The sequence below is a fragment of the Astatotilapia calliptera genome, chromosome 17 (assembly GCF_900246225.1).
Source record: "Astatotilapia calliptera chromosome 17, fAstCal1.2, whole genome shotgun sequence".
NCBI lineage: Eukaryota > Metazoa > Chordata > Actinopteri > Cichliformes > Cichlidae > Astatotilapia > Astatotilapia calliptera.
This window is the reverse complement of record NC_039318.1, coordinates 14779812-14807327: the sequence shown is the minus strand read 5'-3', so window position 1 is coordinate 14807327 and position 27516 is coordinate 14779812. Positions and strand designations below refer to the sequence as shown.

At 42.4% G+C, this 27516-nt stretch overlaps 1 protein-coding gene across 1 annotated transcript in view; it reads right to left on the bottom strand.

Moving 5' to 3' along the window:
- Window positions 1-525: 525 nt before the first annotated feature.
- The window catches only part of camk1da (calcium/calmodulin-dependent protein kinase 1Da), an 82618-nt gene continuing 55627 nt past the window's right edge, over window positions 526-27516 (bottom strand). The window contains exons 4-11 of the mRNA XM_026146036.1: window positions 21820-21958; window positions 21262-21388; window positions 14850-14925; window positions 10916-11028; window positions 10252-10330; window positions 10019-10106; window positions 9230-9491; window positions 526-8124 (exon numbers count right to left, since the gene is read on the bottom strand). Of these exons, the coding sequence (XP_026001821.1) occupies window positions 8000-8124; window positions 9230-9491; window positions 10019-10106; window positions 10252-10330; window positions 10916-11028; window positions 14850-14925; window positions 21262-21388; window positions 21820-21958 (1009 nt within the window). The 3' untranslated portion in view covers window positions 526-7999. The remainder of the gene's footprint in view (window positions 8125-9229; window positions 9492-10018; window positions 10107-10251; window positions 10331-10915; window positions 11029-14849; window positions 14926-21261; window positions 21389-21819; window positions 21959-27516) is intronic.

Genomic DNA, 27516 nt, shown 5'->3' with positions numbered 1-27516 from the left:
CAACAGTGCTAATCACCATGCCACCGTGCTGCCCGTAGTAGTGAAAGCTATCACTACTACAAAAATACAGAGTGATATGTTGTATTTCCAAAGTTTTTTCTGCACTTTTATTGAACCCTTAGTTGCAATGACACATGAGGACATCCAATAAGTAGTGATAACTGGAGTGTAAACCAAAGGAGAACGTGTTCAAGTAGAGTGTTCACTTTTATGCTGGACAGTTACATCTGTTGAAAGGCAAGGCGTGCCTTTAGTGTTTGCAAGATCTGTCCTCTGTGTGTAAGCCATCTGCTGTACAGCATATACATTACATGCAGTCAGACTGTAGTAAAGAGTGTTTGCTCTAGTTCCAGATTCATGAGTATGTGAGTGTTTAAATATGGAGAGATAACACACAGTCGAAAGTGTTTACATTTGCAGGAATGTAGTTGTCATTCTGACACTGTGTAGTGCTAATAAGTCAGTCTCATTTTGTCGAGTATGCACACAAACAGACAGAGAAAAAGAGTAAATGAGAGTAGAGAGTCATTTTACGATCATTCAGGATTTATTCCAGGAGAAAAGACAAACAAAACACAATCAGTCGCTCTGGCCTGTGTTGTTATGGTAACTCTGATATGTGCACATGATTGTCAAAGGCATCTGATATACAAGCCCCATCAACAGAAAATCATCATCATCGAAATCATCATTATCACACCACATTTAAGTGCGGCAGGCAGTGGCCGCTCCGATAGGTGAGAGCATCGTCGACGTAACGACAGTGCACAGGATGAGAGTTTGTTGTGGTCACATGCAGAGAGTAAATACAGCCAGCTAAATTAGCAGGCTCTGGACAAGGACACCTACAGGGAGACACCAGGGGCCAAAGAGCAGCATGTGTAGAGTTTTAGTCCTACAAAGAAATCTTAGCGAGAGAGATTCTCTCAACTGGTCAGTTAGCTGTTCAGGTTAGAGGTGGTGGAGTGTTTTTAGCATCAGCTAAACCAAAGCTAGCTAATGCATTTACTAATGCTAACAAAGTCTAACAACTTTTTCAGTCTAAGAGGACACTGAAATAGTTGGTAACAATTCAAATACATGCTTGTAGTTCCTTGTAAGTTTCAACATAATGCTACTGAACAATTGTATAGACTTTAGCTAGGTAAAACCACCCCCGCTAATTAGTCTACATACAACACACAGTCAGTAGCTATATATATATTTTAAACTCTCTAGCCTTTGCATTTATGACATACAAATAAGTAAGGAAAGTATCAGAGAATTTAGCTACACAATATACGTTATCAACTTAGCCAAACTAAATAAAAAGCTAACGCACATATGGTAAGGTAACATAGTACATTTTAAAATCATAAAACTAAAAGTTCTTTATATTTGCACTTTTGATTCAGTTTTTAGATGCCTTAGATGAGAACTCTATGCTCAAACACAATTGCACATAAGTGCAAATGCATTCACTTGCACTTTTCTTGAACGGAGCTTAATAGTAATCCCTAATTCCTAAATTTACTATTAATTTTCTTCATTGATTTTTCAGAAACTCCTTACACACCAAACACTTCCGCGTGTTAAAAAAAGGTCAGCTAGCATGCTTTTGACAACATCCATTAGAAACTACTTGCCCCACAATGCACTGCAAATTTTTAACCTACCGGTAAACAAAAAACCTAGATGAAACTCAGCTTATGACCAACTACTGCTTCCATAAAATCTAGTTTTCAAGCAATGAAAGGCTCTTTTTGAGATTTTAAGTCATCTTGCTCATCTTCTGAATACATTTCACTTCCATACAACTAAAACCAGCTTTAAGTATAAATTCAGTGACACAACCACTATTTAGTGTATTTTCAATTTGCATAATAAAAACCTGAAAAAAGGGCAATATAAATGCATTTTCTTCCAGTCACATGACAACACAGTCATTCTAATTAGCAGAATTAAAGCAACTTTCATAGTAATAAACATAGTTAATCCAGCAAATAATAATAGTGATAATAATAGTAAGTAATTCCAGGGGTAAATTTTGCCAGTTAGAACAAATACTCTGCTTGGCTCTTGTGGACCCGGTCATCTCAACCTGTGTACGTCTTCACATAATACAGAGATACGAACATCATACAAGGGCATATAAGATTATGCAAACACTCATGGTAAAGTTGAAATCTTGAAGCACTTTTTTTCAACATGCTTGTGTTTTTTCATGAAGGTGCAGTTTTTTTTCTTCATAAAAAAAAAAGAAAGAAAGAAAAGTCAAAGGATGGTGAGTTTAAAGTGGAGAGAGCGAACGTCCGTAACAGTGTGTTTCACAGCTTTGGATTTCTCCCGTTAGAATGGCAAAAAAACAAAAACGTAAGCCTGAGTTCAGTAAACGATGATTTCACCTTTTTAGTTGGACTGACACTGAAGTGATGGTGGAACACTGATGGCATTAAACTGCGCTGTGCAGCTCTGCTGATAGCAGTCGCGTGCTGCCAGACAGTTTCTGAAAGCTAACCGCAAAGTCGGGAAGTAAAGGAGACTTGAAGCTGCTTTTTTTTTGTTACATTTTTTTTTACATTAAAACATTCCATAGAGGATACAATCAACTTCCCTTGCAAACTCACTCGTTCATTCACTCACTCAGACATGCCTGTACAGCAAAGCATTCGTAAATATTACCTTGAAAATGATCATCAGTATTCACAATCTATTTACAGTAGCATGGAAAGACTCATTTGGATTACATTTATGTTCTCTCTCTCTGTAGCAAACAAAAACAGCAGACATAAAACCACAGAGGAGCATGAACCTGAACCCTCTGCCTGCCTCACAGCACATTCAGAAGCCCACACGTCCAAGCTAAAGTGTACGACTTCACATTTAATGAACGGTATTCCTAATTCATTAACCTTTTTGAACAACCTCTTAAATCCCTAATGTAGCTCATTCAAATTTAATAATAATAGGTAAATGAGTGAAATGGTCTTGAATAGATTTAAATAGAGCTGCTGATGTTTTCTTTTGTTTCCTGATCATGCTTTCCAGAAATAAAAAACATTGACAACACACTTCAAATGTTTTTAAAAAATGCATAGCAATCAATGGGTAAATCGACGCGATAACAGTGAAGAATAAGATTAAGGTGGTCATTGGAATAAAGCCCTTACACGGTAGAAAGTTCCCTTCGGTATACATTGACGTCACAGTCGGATTAGTTTCCTCTCAGAAAAATGTGTTGGAATAAATGCAAACCTTCAGAAATCTCAACTATCTGTGCGCAGGCATGTGTGCAGCAGTTCAAACATTAGAAGTTTGCTTCTTTTTTGACTGCCCTGACCCACGCTTCCTTAAATATTCATACTCATCGAACTTCAGACTTGCTTGGTTGCTACAGCATTGTGCATAAAGTAACAGAAGTGTTTTCAGCCAATGAATAGTCTTCATGACACCGAGAAGTGCATGCATCAGTAGTGTCACCATATATTATGCAAGTTTTACAATTTATCCTATAGTGCTTGAAAAACAGTACATTCTGCGGAGACTGTAGTTTTATAAACAAGAACTGCAGCATGATTAGTGGTTTTCGCAGTCTTCTATCCATTAAAAGGGTATTTAAAATGTCAAATATCCCACTGCCACAGACAGAATGAAAAGCTAAAGATATACTGACTTTTTATTTCTCCAATATGGGGTGGGCCCACATCCCATAATGTGACTAACTGAACTTAAAATACATAATCAGTAGTTTATGGTCTTTCTGCGACTTTACATTGTGTATTATAGCTGATGGATTTCTATGTTGTCATCCTTCAAAAGATTATAAATGACATTTTTCTTCCCCTGAACAACCTTCAAGCAAAGCCAATAACGAGCGCACCTACAAAAACAGGCGTTTTTTTGCGCATAATGTTTTGGCCGAAACCTATTAGAAACACATCACCTTAGACACACTGCTGGATTAGGCTGGAAATTTTGCTTCATCACACTCACATACTTGGACCCACATCTTATTTTTGAAAAACCAACAGAAGGAAGGACTCTGGGGTCAGAGCTTCAGATGGGGCAAGAACTTTGTAAACTAGGTAAGATACATTAAACACAATGCTGGTTTTGGACTTTTTGTGGGATTATGGCTTAGTCTATGCTAGAGAAAAATAGGATGATGACCTGGAACTTGCATTTTCAAGTTTTCTGCTTTTACTGACGAAAGCAACCAGTCTCCAAACACAGACTCTGAATGGCAGAATTTAGAAATAATTGGTGTGTAAATTAACACACTTTAAAAACAGACAAATTGCCAACACACTGCAATCAATCTCAGTCAGTGTGCTAGTGAGTGCAACTCATCTGCAAGAGGATTCGTCTCAACTGGTTGTAGTCTGGTTATATTCCAATATAAATGCAAGGTTGCCAAGCACCGATGCCATTTTTGGAATAAATTGCCATCATGCAGCAACTAAGTCATTACTTATAGAGCCATTTCTGAGTCTGTTTCAAATCTATGAGGTTCTGATGAATTTCTGTGTATGAAGATGGCAACAAATTAGCAATTTTAACCAATTTATCAAAGTTAATGAGTGTTATCACAAACAGACAGCATGTAATTACCAACTTGTTTCCATTCCATCACAAACTGATAGCAGACTGACTTGGTCTTATTGCCATTTTATTGCCTTCCTGACACACCAAAGTTGCTTTGAAGGGGGCAGCTGACTGCGAGTGGTTGCAGACTGGTCCCAGTGTTCGAAGCAACCATTTCAAAGGAAGCAAGATCATAATATCGTTCTACATCGCCACAGTAATTTTGGACATGCTGCAATCTTCAGCCACTTTTACCCTAGTGTGACTTTGTCATTAGCTGACGATAGGAAAAATGCAGAAATACTTTAGAAACATTACTCCTTATCCTTTCCAGTGAGGGCAAAAGAGATGATAAACTAGATGGTAGATGGAGTCTAACACACAGAACTGTGCAGTGAACCAAAAATGAATTCGAGAAAACTTCGGTGAGTGTAGATTTACTGTCATTTTCACCTTAACCCAAATTTTATCCAAATGTGGCCTCACACCCACCTCATACTGCCACATATCGAGACAAGCACTATGAACACAGTTTTTTAGCAAGACAATTCAGGCAATAAAAATAATGTAAATGGCAACAGATTTTGAAAAGATAAAAGGTCACAAAACGTTCTCTTTAGGTTATTTTGCAGCTATAATTAAGCCCTTAGTTTCCATCTTGAACAACTTCAAATCTGGCTAGTTTTGTTCTAATTTGTCAAGCACTGCAGAATGAACCAAATTGTCTTCATTACCAAGCAATAGTCTTTGGCTACAATTCAATAAAGGGATCGGTACAATTGCATCGAATAAAGACATGACAATCTGATATGTGTGAGTGAGCACCCTACATTGTACAGCTCTGGGTTCTGGGACAGGAAAGGCCATTAGCCATGTTCAAGAGTTCCATTAGGTGAAGAAAACAAAAGTCGGGTTAGTAGTCAAAAATACTGACTGAGTCGTGGATCTGTGCATTTATTTAGAGCCCTGTTTCCAAAAAAGTTGGGACAACATGTAGAATGTAAATAACGAAGAGAATGCATTGATTTACCATGTCCTAACCTCCGCACTGAATTGAAAATAGCATAAAGAAAACATGAAGTAATATTATATATCATTATATATTTGAAAACAGCAAAAAGTTTGAAAGAGTTGGGGCAGAAATAACGACTGGAAAAGTAGATTAATGCCTAAAAAACCTGGACTTGGGTGTTGCACGCATCACCAGTGACATCAGTACAGCCCTGTAATCTCTTAAAAGGTGGTAAAGCCTAACCTGGGGACACTTGCATATGTTTTAGGGCTACACTGACAAGCATAAACCGTCCATAGAGATCATCAACTGCCACCATAGGACAGGTTAGTTGCAAATTACTGCTGCTGCTTTTCTTTAATGGAAATCACTGCATGCATGTGTTCAGAAATGCTTCTGAAAGCTATCAGAAACATTGCGGAGCAGCTGAAATCCAATATCAAAGAATAGTGGGATAAACATTTTTTCTTTTAAAACTACAGCAATCGGCCTCCAGGTTTTTCAAAACAATTGAAATAAGTGGTGATTAGGAAATATGCCCCTGTCCCAACTTCTTTGAAAAGTGCTGCAGGTATCAGCCAGCGTGGTTGGTGAATCGCTGCTTTCAGTCTTTAATTACATTTCGTGACGTTTCTTGAAAATGCTTCAAAAAAAGCTTCAAAAGTAAGCATCGATGCCCTGCTGTTGCCTGCAGTGAGCCCACGTATGTATATGGTCAATAGAAGTCCAGGTCTATATTATCAATGCTGAAGTCGCGCACCAACACAACACTACAGTAAGGACACAGCTAACGTCCTGAAGCCTGGATCATTAACTGCAATGCTGGCTGGAACGGCCGGACTGTGACAAACCCCAAAAATAAAAAGACTAAATCAGGAAACTGGTGTTCACCAGCGCACAGTGCAGCTGCAGTTTTCCCTGAGCACTTCTGGACTGGGTGCAGCTTGACAAATAAAGAAGGTGAGATCATGGCTTCGGTAGAGACATAAAGAACGACGGCAGGCTACAGCTTCTCCATTCTGGATTGTGTCTCTGAGGACCCACCAGGCCTTTCTTTTAGTAACTATGCTGCGCTGCCTGTAGCTCCTTGGGAAGTCTAATGACAATCCATCTTTAGTTTCTGACTTTTTTACCTGGACGTGTTTTCCAGTAAATACTTATCTCTATGTGTTCTAATTCTATCCTAAACTTATTCCATGTTTCATAATAACCATTATGTGTGTCCCTTAAAGGGCAATTATTATAAAAGTTTTAATAAAGTAAGAAAATAATAAACAAATCAGAATCTTTCAGACAATAAACAAGTTGTATAATGCTCTGACATCCAATCAATAAAGGTTTACAATCTCTACTCAATCTGATAAACACATGTGAATGGCAGCTAATCTATGTCTGATCCTTTCTGTGCAAAATAGATAAAGCGCTTACTCATGTTTCCACATCTCAACAGTCATATGGTACTTTTAAAGCACTTCTTAAAGCACGAACAAACAAACAGAGAACCAAGCCCATAAGGACACACAAATGTCTTAAAGGTGCTATGTGTGGCATTTTTACACGGATAAACCACTGTCAACATGAATTTGCTACATCTGCATCATTTGTGTTTAAAAAAAACAACGACCGCCTGTTTTCTGTGTTCCACAATTACCAGGTCAGATTGGCAGGGAGATGTGTTTGATTAACAGGAAGTGAGATTTGCTGTTTTTAGACCAAGCATCTGGCGATGATGGGAATTGGGTTCTAATTTAGATCCTAACACAACAACAGCTATTAATAAAGAGGAACTACATGTGGTTCATCTTGGGTATTGTCTCATTTGGTTACACTAATTATGCCAAGGTAGCAATATCAATTTGACAATGATATGTTTGTTACACATAGCGTCTTTAAATTTAACAGCAGTTAATAAAAGTAAAACAATCCGTTTGCCAACAGTCAAACCTAAGTCGGAAAAAAAAACTAAATAAATTGATGCGGGAAAGATCAGATTGAATGGGAAGGTTGAACTTGTATGACACCAGCAGCTCCACCGTGAACCACCAACTGCAGCTCACAGGTGGAGCAGTGGACAACCTTTTATCAGGTAATAATCAAAGCCAACTGTGTGAACATCCCCAGTGTGAGACCGTGGGTGTGCTGTGGCTGTGGCAGGACGAGTTTTACGCTGACATCCTGGTGGGTGTGCAGTATGACAATGGTGGCTTGAATCGGTGGGGTGGCGGTAAAGTCCTCTGCTCTCCCACGAGCAGGGCGGGGTACTGGCTGGGGGGCCTATCCGAGAGGCAGTAAAGCGAAGAGAGGGAGGGACAAAGAAGAGGGCGATCGTCTTCCTCACTGGTCGTCCTCGATCTCTCTTTCTTTCCCGCTCTCCCTGCTTCACAGCGCCGTGGCCTCCCAGCTGGTTCCCCGCGGGACCTGGCGTCACTTGGTTTCCGTGAGAACCGGGGCGGGGACCGCAGATGGGTGTGGCCGGTTCAGCTCCGTCCCCGTGGCAGGAGAAGAGGCTGCAGATGCCAGGCTGCAGGGTGTGACTGGTGCAGTGACACCTGAAAGAAGGGAATGAGAAGCTGCATCAGCTGCTTGTAATACTGAAATCCCTCCTTGATTTCCAAAAGAAGTAGAAGACCACAGGCTTGCATTTCTCACTAGTGACTGGATCACTAAGATAAAATTAGTTTCACTTTGATAAAGAAGTGAAGACATGAAACAGCTTTTGCACTGTACAGCTAAATATGTTGAGGAAAAATACAAAATAACGTAGGTAATAAATGTAACGCTGTTCTGGCCCTTAGCTCATGTAATTTAGTGTAAATTTTATTGTTCAGAATTGTATTACAAGCCCTGCCGTCTACTAACTCAATCTTCGCTGAACAAGGTTTACCACTGTTCATTTCTCTTGCACTAAAATCCAATCCATTTATGAGGTGTGTCTATCTCAAAGATGTAACTAGAGCTACACCAATAAACCGCACTGCTCCATCTTTGAGATGAGGTATTAAGTGTAAATCTGTACCGTACTTACATTAACATTTCCTCTCCATTGTCAGGGCTACCCCTCTAAAAAACCAGAAATCTTGCTGTTTATATTTTCAAACAGCACATTTGACTTTTATAATGAAAAGCAGTATTTTATAGAAATACAGTTAGGTCCATATATATTTGGACAAGAAAAAAGTATGAACAAGGCGTGGAACAGCTCATGATCCAAAGCATGCCACATCATCTATAAAGCAGAACCATTGTGATGGTTTGGGCGTGCATGGCTGCCAGTGACACTGAGACAATAGTGGTTATTGATGATGTGACACAGGACAGAAGTAGACGAATGAATTCTGAGGTGTTCAGTGACATACTCATGCTCAAATTGATTGGGCAGTGTTTCATAATACAGAAGGTCAGTGACCCCAAACATACAGCCAAAGCAACCCAGGAGTTTGTTAAACCAAAGAAGTGGAACACCTATTCAGTATGATCAGGTAAATGCACTTTTTCTGGAATTCATAACGTCCCAAATCCTGAAGACACTGCAAGGCACTGCGCTCCCACACTGTGCCCTAAATTTTGCTCATTCACTGTTACATACTCCTATGAACAGCTCACATATGTTCTCTTAACTTTCTGATGCCACTGACACCACTGAATCATACTCACAATCCTTGTGGGGAGCTGCTATGTTGTTATCGATGGAAGAGATCTTGCTGGCGACAGCGCTGGTGCTCTGGCTCTGCGCCGTCTGGCCGGTATTTTGGCTTTGAGCCGGCTGGTTCTGGCCCGCCTGGCTCTGGCTTTGGGCTGACTTCTGCGTCTGACTCGGCCTAGTCGGTGCGTTGGACGCATCAATGCTGCTCCCCATGCTGCTGCCAAGCTGCAGCCGCCTCATGTGCCGAACCACGGCAGTGGCATTGAACGCTTGCTGTGAAGAGCATAGAAACAAAAGGAAAATCTGATCACGAAACCTTGGGACAATGCACGCTGAGCCATCACAACTTAGGTCTGCACTAAAGTATACCCTGCTTTATCATCCTTCTGTTCACTAATGGGAACTATTGTTTAAAAAATTAACATCTAGCCGTATTTAAACAGAGTTCAAACTAATGACTGAGACCATAAACTCTTGAGCCATACCTTATTATGACGACAGAGTTCAATAACCTGGTAACGTTATGGTAAAATATATTGTGTTAAAATGACCTAGTAAATCATTTTCATTTGTGGAACATGGGAATTGTTTGAAATCTGAAGTTTGTTCTTATTTCTTCTGACTTCTTTAGGGGTAAATAGCTGTTGAGAGGTAGATCTTACCCACGAGACAAGCCAGGTTTTTATTGCTGAGTGATTCACCTTCTAAAAACAGTTGGCTGAGGAGCTGTAATAGGGTAATGTAGTCTATTGCAGTAGAGCCAAAACCACAGAGAATAAACTGCAGTAAACAAAATTTACCCTCCATTTGCTCTTGGCAAAGTTCTTTCTGATCTGCCGGCTGACTGACTCATGGATGTTCTTGCAGAGAGCCGTATCCCCAGCGATCCTGAGATATATATATAACGACACAAAAACACAATTTCTTAGTCAATACTTCTGAATGTACATCAACATCGATATCAATATTGATTTGATGGATTTTTGTGATGCTGTTGTGTGTGTGTGTTTGTGTGTGCATGTGTGTTTCTCACCAGGGGTGTCTGAGCGCCTGTTCACAAGTGAAACGCTTGGCTGGGTCTTTTTCCATCAGTCTGCTGATGAAATCCTTGGCTGGGAGAAAAACAAACCAAACATATAAACACCACATTGTTTTTTACCACGTTAAAACCCACTCACAAAACATTTTGCGACACTGAAAATCTTTGACATTTCGATCAGGGAAAGATGTTTTCAGATGTCAGATGTTGCACTGTTTGGTTTCTACTGAGAACGTGGGCTGTGTGTACCATCTGGTTTTCACTGTATCAGCCAAGTTGACCTCTGTTAATTCTACATTACTAGCAATGTGCAGGAGTGATTTCTATTTGCTCTGAGGAAACTTGACACTTCTGAAAACACAAAGCTTTTCTTGACAGTCCATAAATGCGATTTTATCCTCACTAACACAATAGACTGGTGACTGAAATAGACTTCCAGCCAATAGAACGCTGGTTTTACTTCCAGTCTATGCCCGTAACTGTGCTGGTAATGGATGAAACCACACATCGCACACTTACTCTCACATATTTTCATTCCATGCAGATTAAATCAGCGACTATGATGGAAAGGTGGTGTGTGGGCCATATGTGCCACATGATGGACCGAGGAGGCGGAAGGACAGATGGTGGAGGAAGGAGGAGGAAGAGGAGGCCTCACCTGAGTCTGATATGTCATCCCAGTACGGTGCATCAAACTCATAGTCAGCTTTCAGGATCTGCTCGAACAGCTTGGAGTCGTTTTCGTCGTAGAATGGAGGATAACCACACAACCTGCAGACGAGATATTTATTCTTTTGGTCGAATCTTTAACAGTCACTTATTTTCATTAATAAATGATTTCACTGATTACTACAGAGTCCCTTTACTCATTGTCACCCTTTTGAAATGACTGCCTTGCTTAGGACACATAGTGTTAAATGCAAACACATGTGTATGTAAGAGACAGACTAGATCTGTGTCTGTAAGGGAATACTGTAACCCAGATTAATCTTTGTAGCTACAATTTACATATGTCCCCTAAATGCCTCACATGTAGGCAACAGTGTAGTGCCACAGGCAGATTTGTGTTTCTAGACATGAATTTGACAGGTTTTCTTTTTCTCTTTTCAGGATCCCTGAATATGAAATGAATATATTTAATTTTTAAAAGGTAAAAAACTCCTTATTTAGAGATTTATAGCCTGTAAGGATTTTGCTACTCATGGCAGAGACCACAATTTGACTTAAAAATCCACCCACCCTTCATTTTTCTGTATTTTGCTTCCAAGAAACCAGACTTTCTTGTAATTTAAAAAAATCTAAATTTTCCTTTCTACACTGGCTGTTTTTTCACCCATTTTCAGTTCAGTTGTTGTATCCAATGATCTTCAGAGGATTCTTTTTTTTTGTTAAGTCACTTAATGCTGACCTCTGAATCACTGAAGCATAATAAAGCACATAACCCAAGGGACGAACCAGTGTTGTTTCTACACAGACAACAAACTGGCAAAGAGCCCATTTTAAATTGTATCTTAATGCACTTTGTTACTAGCAGCCTGCTGCACAAACACATCACTTGTTCCCAGATGAATCTATGAAGAATACCAAAGACAATGGCAGGTATAAACCTGTATTGTTGCACTAACAAGGTGATTCTCAAACAGCTATTTAGCTGAAAACCTGGTATATCGCAGCATGATGTTCAGTGTGTTCTTTAAAAGAAAATCCAAGGGAACTGAAAAAGTGGGGGACAATAGAAGATGTGGCAGGCTTAAAAAAACTAGCTACAGCAGGTGATCATCTGCTGTTCACTGAAGATTCTTCAGAAATAATCTCAGTGGAAGGGTGCTATAAAAAAGCCTTTGACAGCCAGGCTTTGGTATACCAAATTACACAAGACTAGACTAAAAATCTGTGGTAACAGATCTTATGGACTGATGAATAGGAATTTGAAATTTTAAGTTTAAATCACCATCAATATGTACAAGAGTGAGTGTCTACTGACATCTGCAAAACACGGTTCTGTCGTGGTTCCGGGCAGAATTTCAGCCAGTGTTGTTGTGACAACTGATGAAATTATGAACATAGAAAAGTCAGAGTCTGATTGGCAGTGGCTTCATTGTTTAGTATGACAATGATCCCAAACCCACTGCCAATGCAGACCTGGAGAGAAAAACACACAGTGGCCTACCAGAGCCCAGATCTCAACATTACTGAAGCAGTGAGGGATCGTCTCGACAGAGAACAGAACAAAAGGCAGAAAACATCCAAAGAAGAGCTTTGGATGTCCTTCAGGAAGCCTGGAGAACTATTCCCGAAGGCTGCTTAAAGAAATGACAAGATAGCTTGCCTCAGTTGTGTACCACTTTTTGAAATACATTATCAGATCAAAACAAAATTCCTGTTTAGGCTTTGGTGCTAAAAACAACTTTGTGAAGTACTGGGTTAGGTTTAGAAAAAGATCAAATATGTGGTGAAGATAGAAAATATACATCCTATAAAACTTAGTAAAAGATTATTGCTGACTGAGTCTGGCTGTAGGAAATCCGAGGTACTATCTAAAAGGAGGAATGTCCGCACTTCAGAATGCATCTGTGAAGGCAGGTTGTGGCTTGCAGTGGTCGCTTTAACACTGGTAACAAAGAACAATTTGCAGTCAAGATTTAAGTACTCCAGTTACTCTGCTACCCTCCAGTACCCCTGCTAAACTTGCAAACTTGAATTAATAGTAGGTGGTGTCGCAGTATTGTTGTCACATCTGGACTTGAGCTCAGAGCAGTGTATTACTGTGACTGCGTAGTAGCAGTGGTAGTTGGCTGTATCGCCTTAATCGCATTAACATGAGATTACTGGTTCTTGGTGCTGATGAGCACAAATGAACTTAAGTCCAAGTTTGATTTTCCATAACGACACAAAGCGGAGCAACAGCAGAGCTGCCGCTCAGCCCAAAACACCTCATTACCGAGGTTCTGGATGCACCAGGAGATTTTCATAAAAACTCATTAAAATGCCGTTCTCCATCAATACACACCGGAAAGAAAGAATAAAAGGGAAACGCACCGGGCAGAGAGGAAGGAGGACTCTGCCTGCCGTGAGGGGAAAAGGGCTTTCTGATTTGTTTTTTTTGCTTTCTCATTTGCTTAAAGACTCACTTTGTCATGTTACTCGGCTGACCCTCCACTCCATCGAACACACACACACACAAATACACTTGCACTCGGGATCCTGGCTGATTATCATGGTTGATTACCTGATGTGATCTTTCCACCTGAGCAGCAGTCAAAACCTAACAAGGTCTGAATCCCAACGCTAATTGTGCTAATTGCCAGCAGGGAGTTGCTCTTTCTTTTACCCTGCACGCACACAGCAACACACGGACATACACACGCACAGCCATTTCTACTGTGCTGTCAAATCCACCAAATGCTTTTTACTAGCAAAAGCTTTTACTGCACTACTCACCACAAAGTACAGCGTAAAACGGGAGAAAGACAGAGAAAAAGTCAGCGCGAGAGAGTCACGTGAGTTTGTTTGCACCTGCTTTCCTCTCAACCACTGTGAGCTCTCTGATTGCTCCTCAGGTGTTAAACATAAATGAAGATGCAGAGGCAACATACACCTTAAAATAACTCCAACAGTGGCGTTCTCAACAACAAGATTGCAGTCTGAGCACACAAACATGGTTTCCATTGTTCACCAACACTGGTGAAAAACAAGAAAATGAAAATGAAATCTCGTCACAGACGAGGGTGAGAAGGGTGACAAAGGCTAGACGGAGATCCGCTTAATGAGCGTAAATGTGATGTGAATGGAATGCATGTTTACAAACAGATTTTCCAGTTAAGGTGTTTTCAATTTTGTGATTCATACATGGCCGAGCCAGGTCTCCATAGCCCAGCTGATGATTAGAAAACTACTAGTATGAAAATGGCTGTTTTGTTGTGCTGTTATAAAGACCTTCATTCTATTTAATTACAAAGATTACATCCAAGGGAACTTGTAAAACGACTTTAATAGCTACTCAGAGATTTGATATAATGTTAGATGGAAGATTTGGTAAAAATATGTCACAGGAGGAAAACCAAAGGTGTAAATAACACACTAATTAAACACGATTACAATAACCTAAAACTGCTTCATACCTGTGTCTAGACACGGGTTATTTCAGTTATTTCAAAGCCTGCATGGCCTCTAGGGGCGACAACTTCTCTGGTCTCATTGTATTGAAATCTATGAGAAAACGACCCTACTTCTTACTGGTTTTATGACTTTAGTTAACAATTTCCTAATTGGTTTTTTCAAAAAAAAAATTAATTCACCCTACAGCATTACGTGTATACAACGGATGGACAAGCTAATGGTTAGCAGTCATGTGACTCAATGCAAGGCAAACCTGTGAATGTATTTAGCTGATTGACTTGGCCGCATTTCTGGCAATGAACACGATTATCACAACCTTAATGATGAATAAGGCATCAAGAATTCAGATTTCCCACCGTGACCATGACCCGGTGCTAATGGAGCTTTGGTGCTTTCTGGTGATGTCAGTCATGGTGATTGATGGAAACTGCTTCCTGTACAGTGGAATATAAAGAAGTTTAATTGGTACTTACAAGATGTAGGCGATCACTCCAATGGACCAGCAGTCGACCGCTTTACTATACGGCTTCTGGGCGAGAACCTCTGGAGCTGATAGAGAGAGGGAGAAACAAGCAGACACAGCGGGGTTAGAGAAAAAAACGGCTTTGGAACGACCTCAGTTTGGTGGTAAACCTAACTACAGTGCGTTTTTACTTTTTCAGCTTGAGGTCCAGTAACAACTGCAGTGTGATTTTTATATGAAAAAGGGGCTGTTTAATGAGACTGAGTACAGAGAAAATATGCAGACACCTCATGTCTGTTGAAATTAAAATCACATGCCAGTTCGGTGCACGGTGGGAAATATTCTGCAGGAGGTACAGATTCTCATAGGTGCAGAAATACATGGTACAACTAGCTCCAACTAGCTCTTCTAGTTAGCTTCAGACCCATTTTCTCTGCTGCTGGTGTCGGTAAGGGAGGCTTTCCAGGCCCGACCTTTCTCTGCAGCTCATTACCGAAGGCCCTGGACAGAGCAAATTACTGATGACAGCGAGGTCGCCGTAATATCACCTCACATATACACACACAAGGCTCTCGAAATAGATTTGGCATGCTCACACACATACACACAGAAGGAACACCAGTCATATCTGAGTCAAAATATAAACTTTGCACACTTGTGCTGAATCTGAGTGCTTACATTTGCTTATTAGTCTAATCTGACTCATTGTGTGTGTGTCTGTTCTGGGTTTTCTGGATGCAGAACTCGAGCATTTTTACCCACTGAGATCACCGTGTCTGCAGCTCACTAAGTCCAGAGTCGGTATCAGGGTACAATCATAATGTGTAATTTCTTAATAGTCAATCACTGAACTAACCCCGTAGTGGGTCTTTGGCTATGTCCTATTTCCAAGCGTGACTTTTCTTTTTGCTGGAAGAAGCAAATTTAACAGTTGAAAGTTATCATAATGAGAAAATGAAAAAATAACAATGAAAACTGAGTCTTTCATTCAAACGCAGTTGTAAATTGTCACCTTCTTTGATTGTATTTTCACACAAAGCACCTTGAGTGGAAAAACTGCAGGAGTTCCTCTCACGGATGAGAGGAATTGATGCAAAGTTCTGACCTTTCAAAGTAAAACGATGCAAATTTTTTGCTGACTGGGTGAGAATGTGAACTGACTCTTTAAAGATAGTACACCAAAAAAAACCCTGAAGAACAGCTGGGTGCTTTGAAGCGCTTGAGCCAAAGACAGCTGGAGTTCTTTCAGGTTCTTGAAGATATTTCCCAACTCATCTAAAAGGCCACTCCAGTTCTGCGAGTGGCTTCGACTCAAGCACTTTAGTCCACCATGACACGGACGATTGAGAACCTAAACAGACACACAGCTGGATTTAGTAAAGCTGCCCTGCAACAAAAACGATTCAACATTTATGTACCTTTCTGTGTGAATAGTGGGAAATGATCTGTTTGTGCGACTTATACGACTTTTGCAACATGCAAATGTGTGTCACCGAACCTCTGTCTCCTGTAGAATGCAATCAAAGAAATGCTCACACACAAGCAGATTAAGCACACTGCACACAGAGATTCACACAAAAATGAGATATAATATGATACAGAGCATGACTGTCTGTCTCAGAGTGATAAGCATGACTGGGGTGTGTGAAGAGCACAAACACGCATCGCTCCAGATGACATGGGAAGAAAAGAGATGATGCAGGAAGTGTAAACGGCGTCAGATGGGAACAACATGTGCTCATTTAATTCATCACGTGTTTGTTGGCTCACAAGAATCATTACAGAAACAGCTAAGTCCAACTAGTCGAACTAGGTCAAACTTTGTAATGCTCGGAGAGGGTCGAACGAACCCAAAGAGCTACATCTTAGACTCTACAGGCCTAACAGGGCATTTAGAAAACGAATGAACAAGAATGACTTGTCAGCAAACAGCCTCTTCTCTCGAAAAATGGCAGCACATGTTCGGTACGTAAGGTTCCATTTGAACAAACCAGACTGTGGAACAATGTCCACACCAAAGTGAGGATCTTTGAACATGCCAGGTTGAGAGAAAACCAAATATGGCACGAACGCGTCATATCAACTCTCAAGCAGGGTGGTGGATGAGTAATGATTTGGGCTTGTTTGGCAGCCACAGGACCTTGACAGCTATTGTGTCGACCATAAACTACTCTGTTTATCAAAGGATTCATGAGTCAAATGTGAGGCCATCTGTCCAAGAAAAATGAAGTCATGAAACAGGACGATGATCCCAAGCACAGCAGCAAATCTGCAACAGAATGGCTGAAAAAGGACAGAATCAAGGTGTAGCAGTGGCTCAAAGTCCAGACCTCAACCTGATTGAAATGCTGTGATGGGACCTTAATAGAGCCACGCATAAATGAATGCCTATAAACTTCACTGAAATGACGCAACTTTATAAAGAAAATGGGACATAAATTCCTCCACAATTATGTGAGAGACAGATAAAAGTCACACAAAAGACAATTACTTCAAGTTATTGCTGCTAAAGATGCTTCCACAAGCCACTGAATCATGGGGTACGGATAGTTTTGGGGGGGGGTTCTTGAAAAACTGTGTTTTTCTCCTTTTTTGTGTGCAGTCATTAGTGTGTAATGCCAGAAGTGATTTGAAGGTCTGGATGAACTGGACCTTCATCTCTCGTTACAGCATTTTGCGACTTTGGACAAGTTGCAATTTATCTGTGTAAACAGGTAAGCTAGTGTTAGCTCACAGTTGTCAGACGAAACCACAATAGATTTTTTTATCTCCAAAAACAAATAAAGATCTCTTTGTTTGGTTCTGGCTACTGTTAGCTAACACTGGTTATTTTCTTGTATGTCTTTTAACGACCAAAAACAGTAACAGCACTAACAAAATTCAAATTCAAATTTTATTTGTCATGTACACAGTCATACACAGTACGATATGTAGTGAAATGCTTGGACAACTGCTCGTGACCTAAAGAAAACAAAAAAGGAAAAGGCTATGAATAAGATAGGAAATAAATATGAAAAATTAAAAAGGGTAAATTTAACTAGGAAGGAATAAAATATAAATTAAGGTTAAAAATGAAATAACTGTACAACACAAATTAGAATGAAGGGTAAATTTAACTGGGAAGAATAAGATAAAATATATAAATTAAAGTTGAAAATAAAATAACTGTACAACAATATACACAATACACAATATAGAACTATATAAGAATGTATGAAGAAATCTAAATATAAATAAATATATACACAATAACAGCAGCTGTACAAGTATTAACCGGAAATGAAGAATATAGTGACCAGTGTTGTGCAAAAACAATGTCCAGAAAGTCCAGTGTGTGTGTAAGAACCATATGTGTGGGTCAGTACTGTGTGGTGGTGTGATTGAGAGACCGTATCGCCTGCGGGAAGAAGCTCCTCCTCAGTCTCTCTGTGTTGGTCTTCAGGGAGCGGAATCGCTTTCCTGACTTCAACAGAGAGAACAGTCTGTTGTTGGGATGGCTGAGGTCCTTCACGATCTTCCTGGCCTTGGTCCAGCACCGCCTGCTGTAGATTGAGTGCAGGTCAGGGAGCTCGGAGCGGATGGTGCGCTCAGCTGACCGCACAACCCTCTGTAGAGCTCGTCTGTCCTGCATGGTGCTGTTCCCGAACCAGGTTAAGATGTTTCCCGCCAGGATGCTCTCTATGGTGCACGAGTAAAAGTTCCTGAGCACCTTGGAGGGCAGTTGGAAGTCTCTCAAGCGTCTGAGGTGGTAGAGACGCTGTCGGGCCTTTTTCACCACGGTGTTGATGTGACAGGACCATGACAGGTCCTGCGTGATGTGAACTCCGAGGTATTTGAAGCTGTCCACTCTCTCCACTGGGCACTCGTTGATGACGGGGGTCTGGTAGTTCCTCTCCTGCTTAGTGCTGAAGTCCACTATCAGCTCCTTTGTCTTACTGACGTTTAGAAGGAGGTTGTTCCTCTGGCACCAGTTCTCCAGATTCCTAATCTCCTTCAGGTAGGCCGTCTCGTTGTTATCAGAGATCAGGCCCACCACGACGGTGTCGTCAGCAAACTTGATGATGGTGGTGGAGCTGGTAGTGGCCACACAGTCATATGTGTACAAAGAGTACAGCAGGGGGCTCAGAACACACCCCTGGGGGGCTCCAGTGCTGAGAGTGGTGGAGGCTGAGACATGTCCGCCCATCCTTACTGCCTGTGGTCTGCCAGTTAGGAAGTTGGAGATCCACTGACACATAGATGAGCTGAGTCCCAGATGCTCCAGCTTGGTGGTGAGTGTGGAGGGAATTATGGTGTTAAATGCAGAGCTGTAGTCTATGAAGAGCATTTTAACATAATTCCCCCTTCTAGTGTCCAAGTGAGTGAGTGATGTGTGGAGGAGATGAGAGATGGCATCGTCTGTGGAACGATTTGGACGGTAAGCGAACTGTAGTGGGTCCAGTGTGTCTGGTAGTGAAGAAATGATGAAGTCTCTGACCAGGCGTTCAAAGCACTTCATCACTACTGAGGTGAGGGCTACAGGGCGATAGTCATTGAGAGAAGCAGGGTGGGGTTTCTTCGGGACAGGAACAATGATGGACTCCTTGAAGCATGTGGGGATCACCGACTGAGATAAAGAGATGTTGAATATCTCAGTGAACACAGGAGCTAGCTGGTATGCGCAGTCTCTTAGGATACGACCTGGGATGCCGTCTGGTCCTGCTGCTTTCCTGGTGTTCACTCTCTTGAAGGCTCTCCTTACTTCATGCTCGGAGATGACGAGCACGTTTCCGGTGCTGGCAGTATCTTCCTGTCTGCAGCCGTTAGCGCCGCTAACACTAGCATTGTTGGAGACCTTAGCTGCAGCCTCGAAGCGAGCATAGAAAGTGTTCAGCTCGTCTGCCAGAGTCACGGCCGCGTTCGTCATACCGGTTGTTGGTGCTTTATAGTCCGTTATTGTCCTTAGTCCCCGCCACAGGCTCCTAGAGTCACTCTGTTGGAGTTGTGACTCTAGTTTCCTCCCGTAGCGCTGCTTCGCCTCTTTCACCGCCCTCCGCACGTTATATGACGCGGCTTTGTACTGGTCCATGTCCCCCGTCATGAGTCCCGTGTTGTAGGCAGCGGTGCGGGATCTCAGAGCGTCGCGGATGGTTTTATCCACCCACGGCTTCTGGTTGGGAAACGTTGTGATAGTCTTTGTCTCCACGGTATCATCCGCTAGTTTCCCGATGAATCCCACAACCGCTTCCGTAAACACGTTGACGTCATCGTCGGAGCTGTTTCTGAACATGCCCCAGTCTGCGTCATCGAGTGCGTCCTGTAACGCGGCCACCGATTGATCCGTCCAGCGCGCGACCTTCCTCTGAACCGGAACTTCCTGTTTCAGCCTTTGTTTGTATTTTGGCATGAGGAAGATGGCGGCGTGATCAGATTTGCCAAACGGGGGGCGGGATTGTGCCTTGTAGCCGTCCTTGACCGTAGTGTAGCAGTGGTCCAGTGTCCTTTCACCCCTGGTGGGGCAGGTGATGTGTTGATAAAAGTTCGGCGCTGCGCGTTTGAGGTTGGCGCTATTAAAGTCCCCCGTCACAATAAGCGCAGCGTCCCGGTGTTGTGTCTGATGCTGTGTGAGTGCCTCATGCAGCTCGCATAAGGCGGTGACCGTGTCCGCTTGTGGTGGAATATAAACGGCACTTACAATGACCGATGTAAATTCCCGAGGTAGATAAAAAGGACGACACATGATGGACAGTAGTTCCAGATTTGGTGTGCAGGAGCGTGTGAGAGGAACAACGTTCGCACTGTTGCACCAGTTGTTGTTCACCATTAAACACACGCCGCCTCCCCTTGACTTCCCCGAGTCCCGTGTCCTGTCCATGCGGTGAACCGAGAAGAACTCGGCCGGCTGGATGGCGTGGTCCGGCACCGCTGGGTTCAGCCATGTCTCGGTGAAGCAGAGGAGATTGCAGTCCCGAATGTCTCTCTGGAACTTTATCCTGGCCCTGAGGTCGTCAAGCTTGTTCTCCAGTGACTGGACGTTGGCGAGCAGGATGCTAGGCAGAGGTGTGCGGTGTGCACGAGCTCTCAGCCTGTTCCTGACGCCGGCTCGCTTCCCTCTAGGCCGCCGCCGCTTCCCTTTGTTCTCCCTCGAGATCTCACTCGGCCAGCTCGGATCCGGAGTTAAAAACTTCGAATTGTGAGTACATTGTATACCAATAGAAACAAGAGTGTCACTGTCATACCTAATGTACCCAATGGTGATGATTTTGCCGATTTAGAAACGCTGAAAACTAACTTAAAAAACAAAGACAAAGAAAAAGTGGTCGGAGCAGTCGTGACGGCAGCCGACCTCACCGGCGCCATCTTATCAGAGGGGATAAACTGTGATTTTAAGAGGAAAGAAATAAGAACGTTGAGGACAGGCGGTGACGGTGCGACCGGCTTACCCACATATCCTGGCGTGCCACAGGCAGTTGACATGACGTCACCGCTGCCCTCCATCTTTGAAAGACCAAAGTCACTGATCATAATCTTGGACTCGTCTTGAGGATTAAAATACAACAGGTTCTCTGGCTGAAGAAAGAAAGAAAGAAAGAAAGAAAGAAAGAAAGAAAGAAAGAAAGAAAGAAAGAAAGAAAGAAAGAAAGAAAGAAAGAAAGAAAGAAAGAATGAATTTTGGATTACAAACACTGTCACTTTGTTTAATGTCTCAGGCAGTTAATAGACAGACAACCTTATTGCTCATTTTACACAGTCTTGGTTAATGGAGGTCACTCTGACCAATCCATTCCTTCAAACAGCTGACACACACTACACTCACCCACAATGCACTGCATGTGTCGAGCTGCTGCCCTTATTGCAGCATTAAATCAAGGGCTGTCAAGTGAGAATGAAGCACTTGTGTGGATTTAAAGTGTGGAATGGGAGAGTGAGTGTTTGTGTGTATGTGGGGTAAGACTTCAGTGAAGAAGCAGGGAATGTGTGTGTGTGTTTGAGTGTTTTACCTTCAGGTCTCGGTGCACGATTCCCATCCTGTGCAGGTAGTTAACGGCGTCCAGGACTTGCCGGATCAGCGTGCTTGCGTCTTTCTCCGTGTAGAATCCTTTTTCCACGATTCGGTCGAACAGCTCGCCGCCAGACACCCTGCAGGACGGGACAAAGGGTGCATGTGGGAAGAAGAAGACCTTACACACACAAACACACACACAGCAGTATCTGGTAGCAGGCTGGGGGGATTTGCTGGGTTGATATTTTTGGTAATTTATGAGCAGTACAGCTTCCCAGCCAAGAGTTTGTGGAAATGGTGAGCCATGTGCCAGCTCACACACACACACACACACACACACACACACACACACACACACACACACACACACACACACACACACACACACACACTGATATTCCCTGCAGCTTCATAATTGTAATATATACACATTTCAAAGCATCCTTTAAATACAGTGAATCCTTTCATTTCTTCCTTCATACACATTCACCACTGACTTAAATATTTTCTAACTTCTCCACGATTGCACTGCAGCTCTCAGAGTTTTATAATATTTCAAGAATATTCTTTAATCTTTATCCTACTTTCTTTTCCTTTCACTGCAGCAGAAGCCAAAGAAAAAGCTTAAGTTAAAATGTCACAGTGGAGCAGTGGGGGGAAAGACGTAAGAGCAAGAGGAGACAAAAAGGACCGATGTGTGTGAATTTGTGCGTTTGTGACGTGCGATATTACTGCAGTAGTAGATGATTAAAGATGAGCCTCAATCTTACAGAAAGGATAATTCCACTTCATTTGTTTTTCTTGTCCCAAAATGTGAGCGGCACATCAGATTCCATGAATACAGGGCAGCTCAATTTTGAGAAAAGATTATAAGAGAAGGACAGAAGACAGCGTGTAAGTATTCAGTGAGGAAAAAAACCCGTCTCCCATCAAAGTGATCTAAAGGTTCTGAAATATTTGCAATGCAGCTCACACTGTCAGCAGTCGGAGAAAAAAACTCATTTGTGACCCAAGAAAAACATTTAGGAAGTAAAAGGCAAATTTCTCCACCCCGGGCAAATTCTTTCAACAGTTAGTGTTAACTTTTATGACTCGAGAGCACATGAAACAACTTGTCCAGGTATACACAACATGCAGTTTATGCAGGTGAGAACAGCCCTCCACTTAGTTAACAGACACATAGCTCCCCCTACTGGAGAGGACCATCTTAATTGCCCCAGCAACATTAGCAGTAATAGAATACATTAATAGTATTAATATAAAGAATGAGCACAAAAACTTGATAGAAGTAGAACACCTTATACAGTATGCTTTGATTTACACACGAATAAAAATGACAAACATAAATATACTCTTCATATATAGAAACACCCATGGCCAGGAATGTGTACATATGACAGAAAGGACACATGTGGATTCACAAGGGCAAACATGTCCACACACACAGATCAGATTCGAGCATACAGTTCACACTGACGACATAAAAAAAAAATCTAAAAGAACCACTAAACCAATTTTTCTCTCCTCAAAGAGGACAGCGACTTGTTCGGTTTTAGAGAGCGCAATGCCTGGGCATGACAAAAAAGGGCTGAATACACACACACACACACACACACACACACACACACACACACACACACACACACACACACACAGACACACACACGATACAACGGAGATCAGCCACCAGGCTGCATTGTTGCATAAGTGTTTGCGTAAGAAGACCATGGCAATCAGACAGGAGCTCCCACACAAGAACACAACACAAGTGCACAGTCACACACGTACAGATACAAGGGCAGGACCATATACACACATACACAATACACACATGCGCACACATGCATATAAGCACACACAGTGAAAAGGAAATGCAGAAATGCAGCGAAAGGCGAGCACAAACAGACCAAAATCAAAACACAAACACGTGCAACATCGTAGACACAACACAGATCCTAAGACACACAAACTGTCATGGTCCTGGGCCATGTTGGCCCAGTGTTCTTAGTTTCCTTGTATGTTTGTATTTCGTTCCTTGCTTAGGCCATGTTTTCTGAGTTGCCCTGTTGTGTTGTTCCCTAAGTGTTCTCCCTTCATGGCTCTTACCCCCTGTGTGCCCCTCTGTGTATCTGTGAGCTCTCGTCTCTCCTTATGTTTTATTCCATGCTTCCCCTGCCCATTATGTCTAAGTTCTCCCCGTGCTCTCTCTTCCCCCTGTGTGCCCTTTATGTATTTATGAGTCCTCGTCCCCTTTCGTGTTTATTCCGTGTCTCCCCTGCCTGTTACGTTGGTGTTCTACTCGTGCTCTCTCTCCTCCTGTCTGAACCTCTGTACTTCCTGTTTCACCTCTCCCGTCAGTGTTCAGTTCACCCCGCCCTGTCTCGTTATGATTATCAGTGTCACCTGTGTTCCCCGTGTGTTCCCACTTCCCTCGTTAACCCTCTGTGTATTTCTGTCTGCGTCTCCCTCTGTTCAGCGTGACGTCGTCCCTCATGCCGTGTGTGTCTCTCTGTGAGTTCTTAGTTTGTGGTTTCCCAGTTTAGTTTAGTTTGTATATTTGTTCTGCCAGCGAATAAAGCTGAGTTTTGAGTTCATTCCCTCGTGCCTGTGAGTCCTGCATTTTGGGTCCTACTCCTGCCTGCCGCACGGCGATTCATGACACAAACACCAGAATAATGTCTGCCAAATTACCCGCATTCATCATTTCTCAATTGATATATCATTGCAAAATGCGGGAGATCAAAGATCCCGATGTCAACAATGCTCCACGCTGTGCTGGATATGGGTTTAGCCTACACTATTTCACCTAAAAAATCAACAACAACAAAAAGAGACAATCTGTTTGATTATGAGCTTTAAGCATCATACTCCCAGCCTCATGTGACCATGGCTCCACTAAAGCAGGTGTCCCCACCCAGGGCACAGCCCCTGACATCCGTCACTGTCAGCAGGGGAAGACTTGTTAAACACACACATAATGGCCAAGTCTAAAAACGCTCAAAGTATCACCCTGTTTTTTCATTTCAGGCAAGAATTTATGTCTTTGATGATAGCTACAAATGATTTTAAATGACTTTAATTCCACAGTAAAGAAATGTGATCAGCAGCTAAAAGCAGAATCATAGAGTACTACTCCATAATGTGAATCAGCATGGCATTTGCTGAGTACTCTCCCAGGACAGGAGAGAAATATGTTCCCCATGTTTCGTGCCTCAGTCTCTGTCTCTGTTAGCTGTTGGCTTGCGTTTTTAACTTCCTGTTTTATTTGAGCTTTAAAAAATTAGAGATGAGCTTAATGTTAATCCTGACTGCCTGTGAGTATGCATTTGGGTCCTCATTCACCTACATATGACAAGATGTTAATCCTGTCAGCAGTCTGGATTCCTCCATATGGAAGCCACAGTGTTGTGAAACTGAAAGAAACTGCAGGGGCCTAACCAGCTTGGAAATTTTCTTGAACAGTGTTTTGGTACAAGGTTTTTGTGTCATTGTGACCAAAGAAATTAATTGTACCATGACAGCACCTGATATCTCTGGCTGGAGCCTTTATAAGAACTCTAGTAAGAGGAGAAGGGCAGCAGAGGATGTGATGATGCCATTCCAGTGGTCCACTATGATCCTGGTGCCAATGGTATGGTGACAGCCTTCTCTAATCAAGAGTACAAAGCATGTATGTGGAATTGTCATAATTTGGTAGGTTGGGCTGGGTTTGGTTCACTTTCTCTCAGGTGGTTAACTCTTCACTCTCAGGTGAAGTTGCTGGTTGGACTTGGCTGACCACATCAGCCCAGCGTGCAGGAGTTCTGACCAAACTGGTCAGTTTCAGGTATGAAGCAATGGTAAATAGACTGGTTCTTACATTATATTTGTCTATGCCTAAGAGCTTTCTATCTGACATTTACATTCACATTCAGTATCTTGCCCAAGGCGCTTTCAATATAGACTGGAGCAGCCAGGGAAACCTCCAAACCACCAACCTTCTGATTAGTAGATCACCTGCTCTACCTCCCAAACTACATCCCAAACGAACAATATACAGTGGGGCAAAAAAGTATTTAGTCAGCCACCGATTGTGCAAGTTCCCCCACCTAAAATGATGACAGAGGTCAGTAATTTGCACCAGAGGTACACTTCAACTGTGAGAGACAGAATGTGAAAAAAAAATCCATGAATCCACATGGTAGGATTTGTAAAGAATTTATTCATAAATCAGGGTGGAAAATAAGTATTTGGTCAATAACAAAAATACAACTCAATACTTTGTAACATAACCTTTGTTGGCAATAACAGAGGTCAAATGTTTACTATAGGTCTTTACCAGGTTTGCACACACAGTAGCTGGTATTTTGGCCCATTCCTCCATGCAGATCTTCTCGAGAGCAGTGATGTTTTGGGGCTGTCGCCGAGCAACACGGACTTTCAACTCCCGCCACAGATTTTCTATGGGGCTGAGGTCTGGAGACTGGCTAGGCCACTCCAGGACTTTCAAATGCTTCTTACGGAGCCACTCCTTTGTTGCCCGGGCGGTGTGTTTTGGATCATTGTCATGTTGGAAGACCCAGCCTCGTTTCATCTTCAAAGTTCTCACTGATGGAAGGAGGTTTTGGCTCAAAATCTCACGATACATGGCCCCATTCATTCTGTCCTTAACACGGATCAGTCGTCCGGTCCCCTTGGCAGAAAAACAGCCCCATAGCATGATGTTTCCACCCCCATGCTTCACAGTAGGTATGGTGTTCTTGGGATGCAACTCAGTATTCTTCTTCCTCCAAACACGACGAGTTGAGTTTATACCAAAAAGTTCTACTTTGGTTTCATCTGACCACATGACATTCTCCCAATCCTCTGCTGTATCATCCATGTGCTCTCTGGCAAACTTCAGACGGGCCTGGACATGCACTGGCTTCAGCAGCGGAACACGTCTGGCACTGCGGGATTTGATTCCCTGCCGTTGTAGTGTGTTACTGATGGTGACCTTTGTTACTTTGGTCCCAGCTCTCTGCAGGTCATTCACCAGGTCCCCCCGTGTGGTTCTGGGATCTTTGCTCACCGTTCTCATGATCATTTTGACCCCATGGGATGAGATCTTGCGTGGAGCCCCAGATCGAGGGAGATTATCAGTGGTCTTGTATGTCTTCCATTTTCTGATGATTGCTTCCACAGTTGATTTTTTCACACCAAGCTGCTTGCCTATTGTAGATTCACTCTTCCCAGTCTGGTGCAGGTCTACAATACTTTTCCTGGTGTCCTTCGAAAGCTCTTTGGTCTTGGCCATGGCGGAGTTTGGAGTCTGACTGTTTGAGGCTGTGGACAGGTGTCTTTTATACAGATGATGAGTTCAAACAGGTGCCATTCATACAGGTAACGAGTGGGGGACAGTAAAGCTTCTTACAGAAGACGTTACAGGTCTGTGAGAGCCAGAGATTTTCCTTGTTTGAGGTGACCAAATACTTATTGTCCACCCTAATTTACGAATAATTTCTTTACAAATCCTACCATGTGGATTCATGGATTTTTTTTTCACATTCTGTCTCTCACAGTTGAAGTGTACCTCTGGTGCAAATTACTGACCTCTGTCATCATTTTAAGTGGGGGAACTTTCACAATCGGTGGCTGACTAAATACTTTTTTGCCCCACTGTATGTGGGCAAAAAAGTGCACCGTTCTTCGCCAGAAAGTCATCGCTGCTACGGTG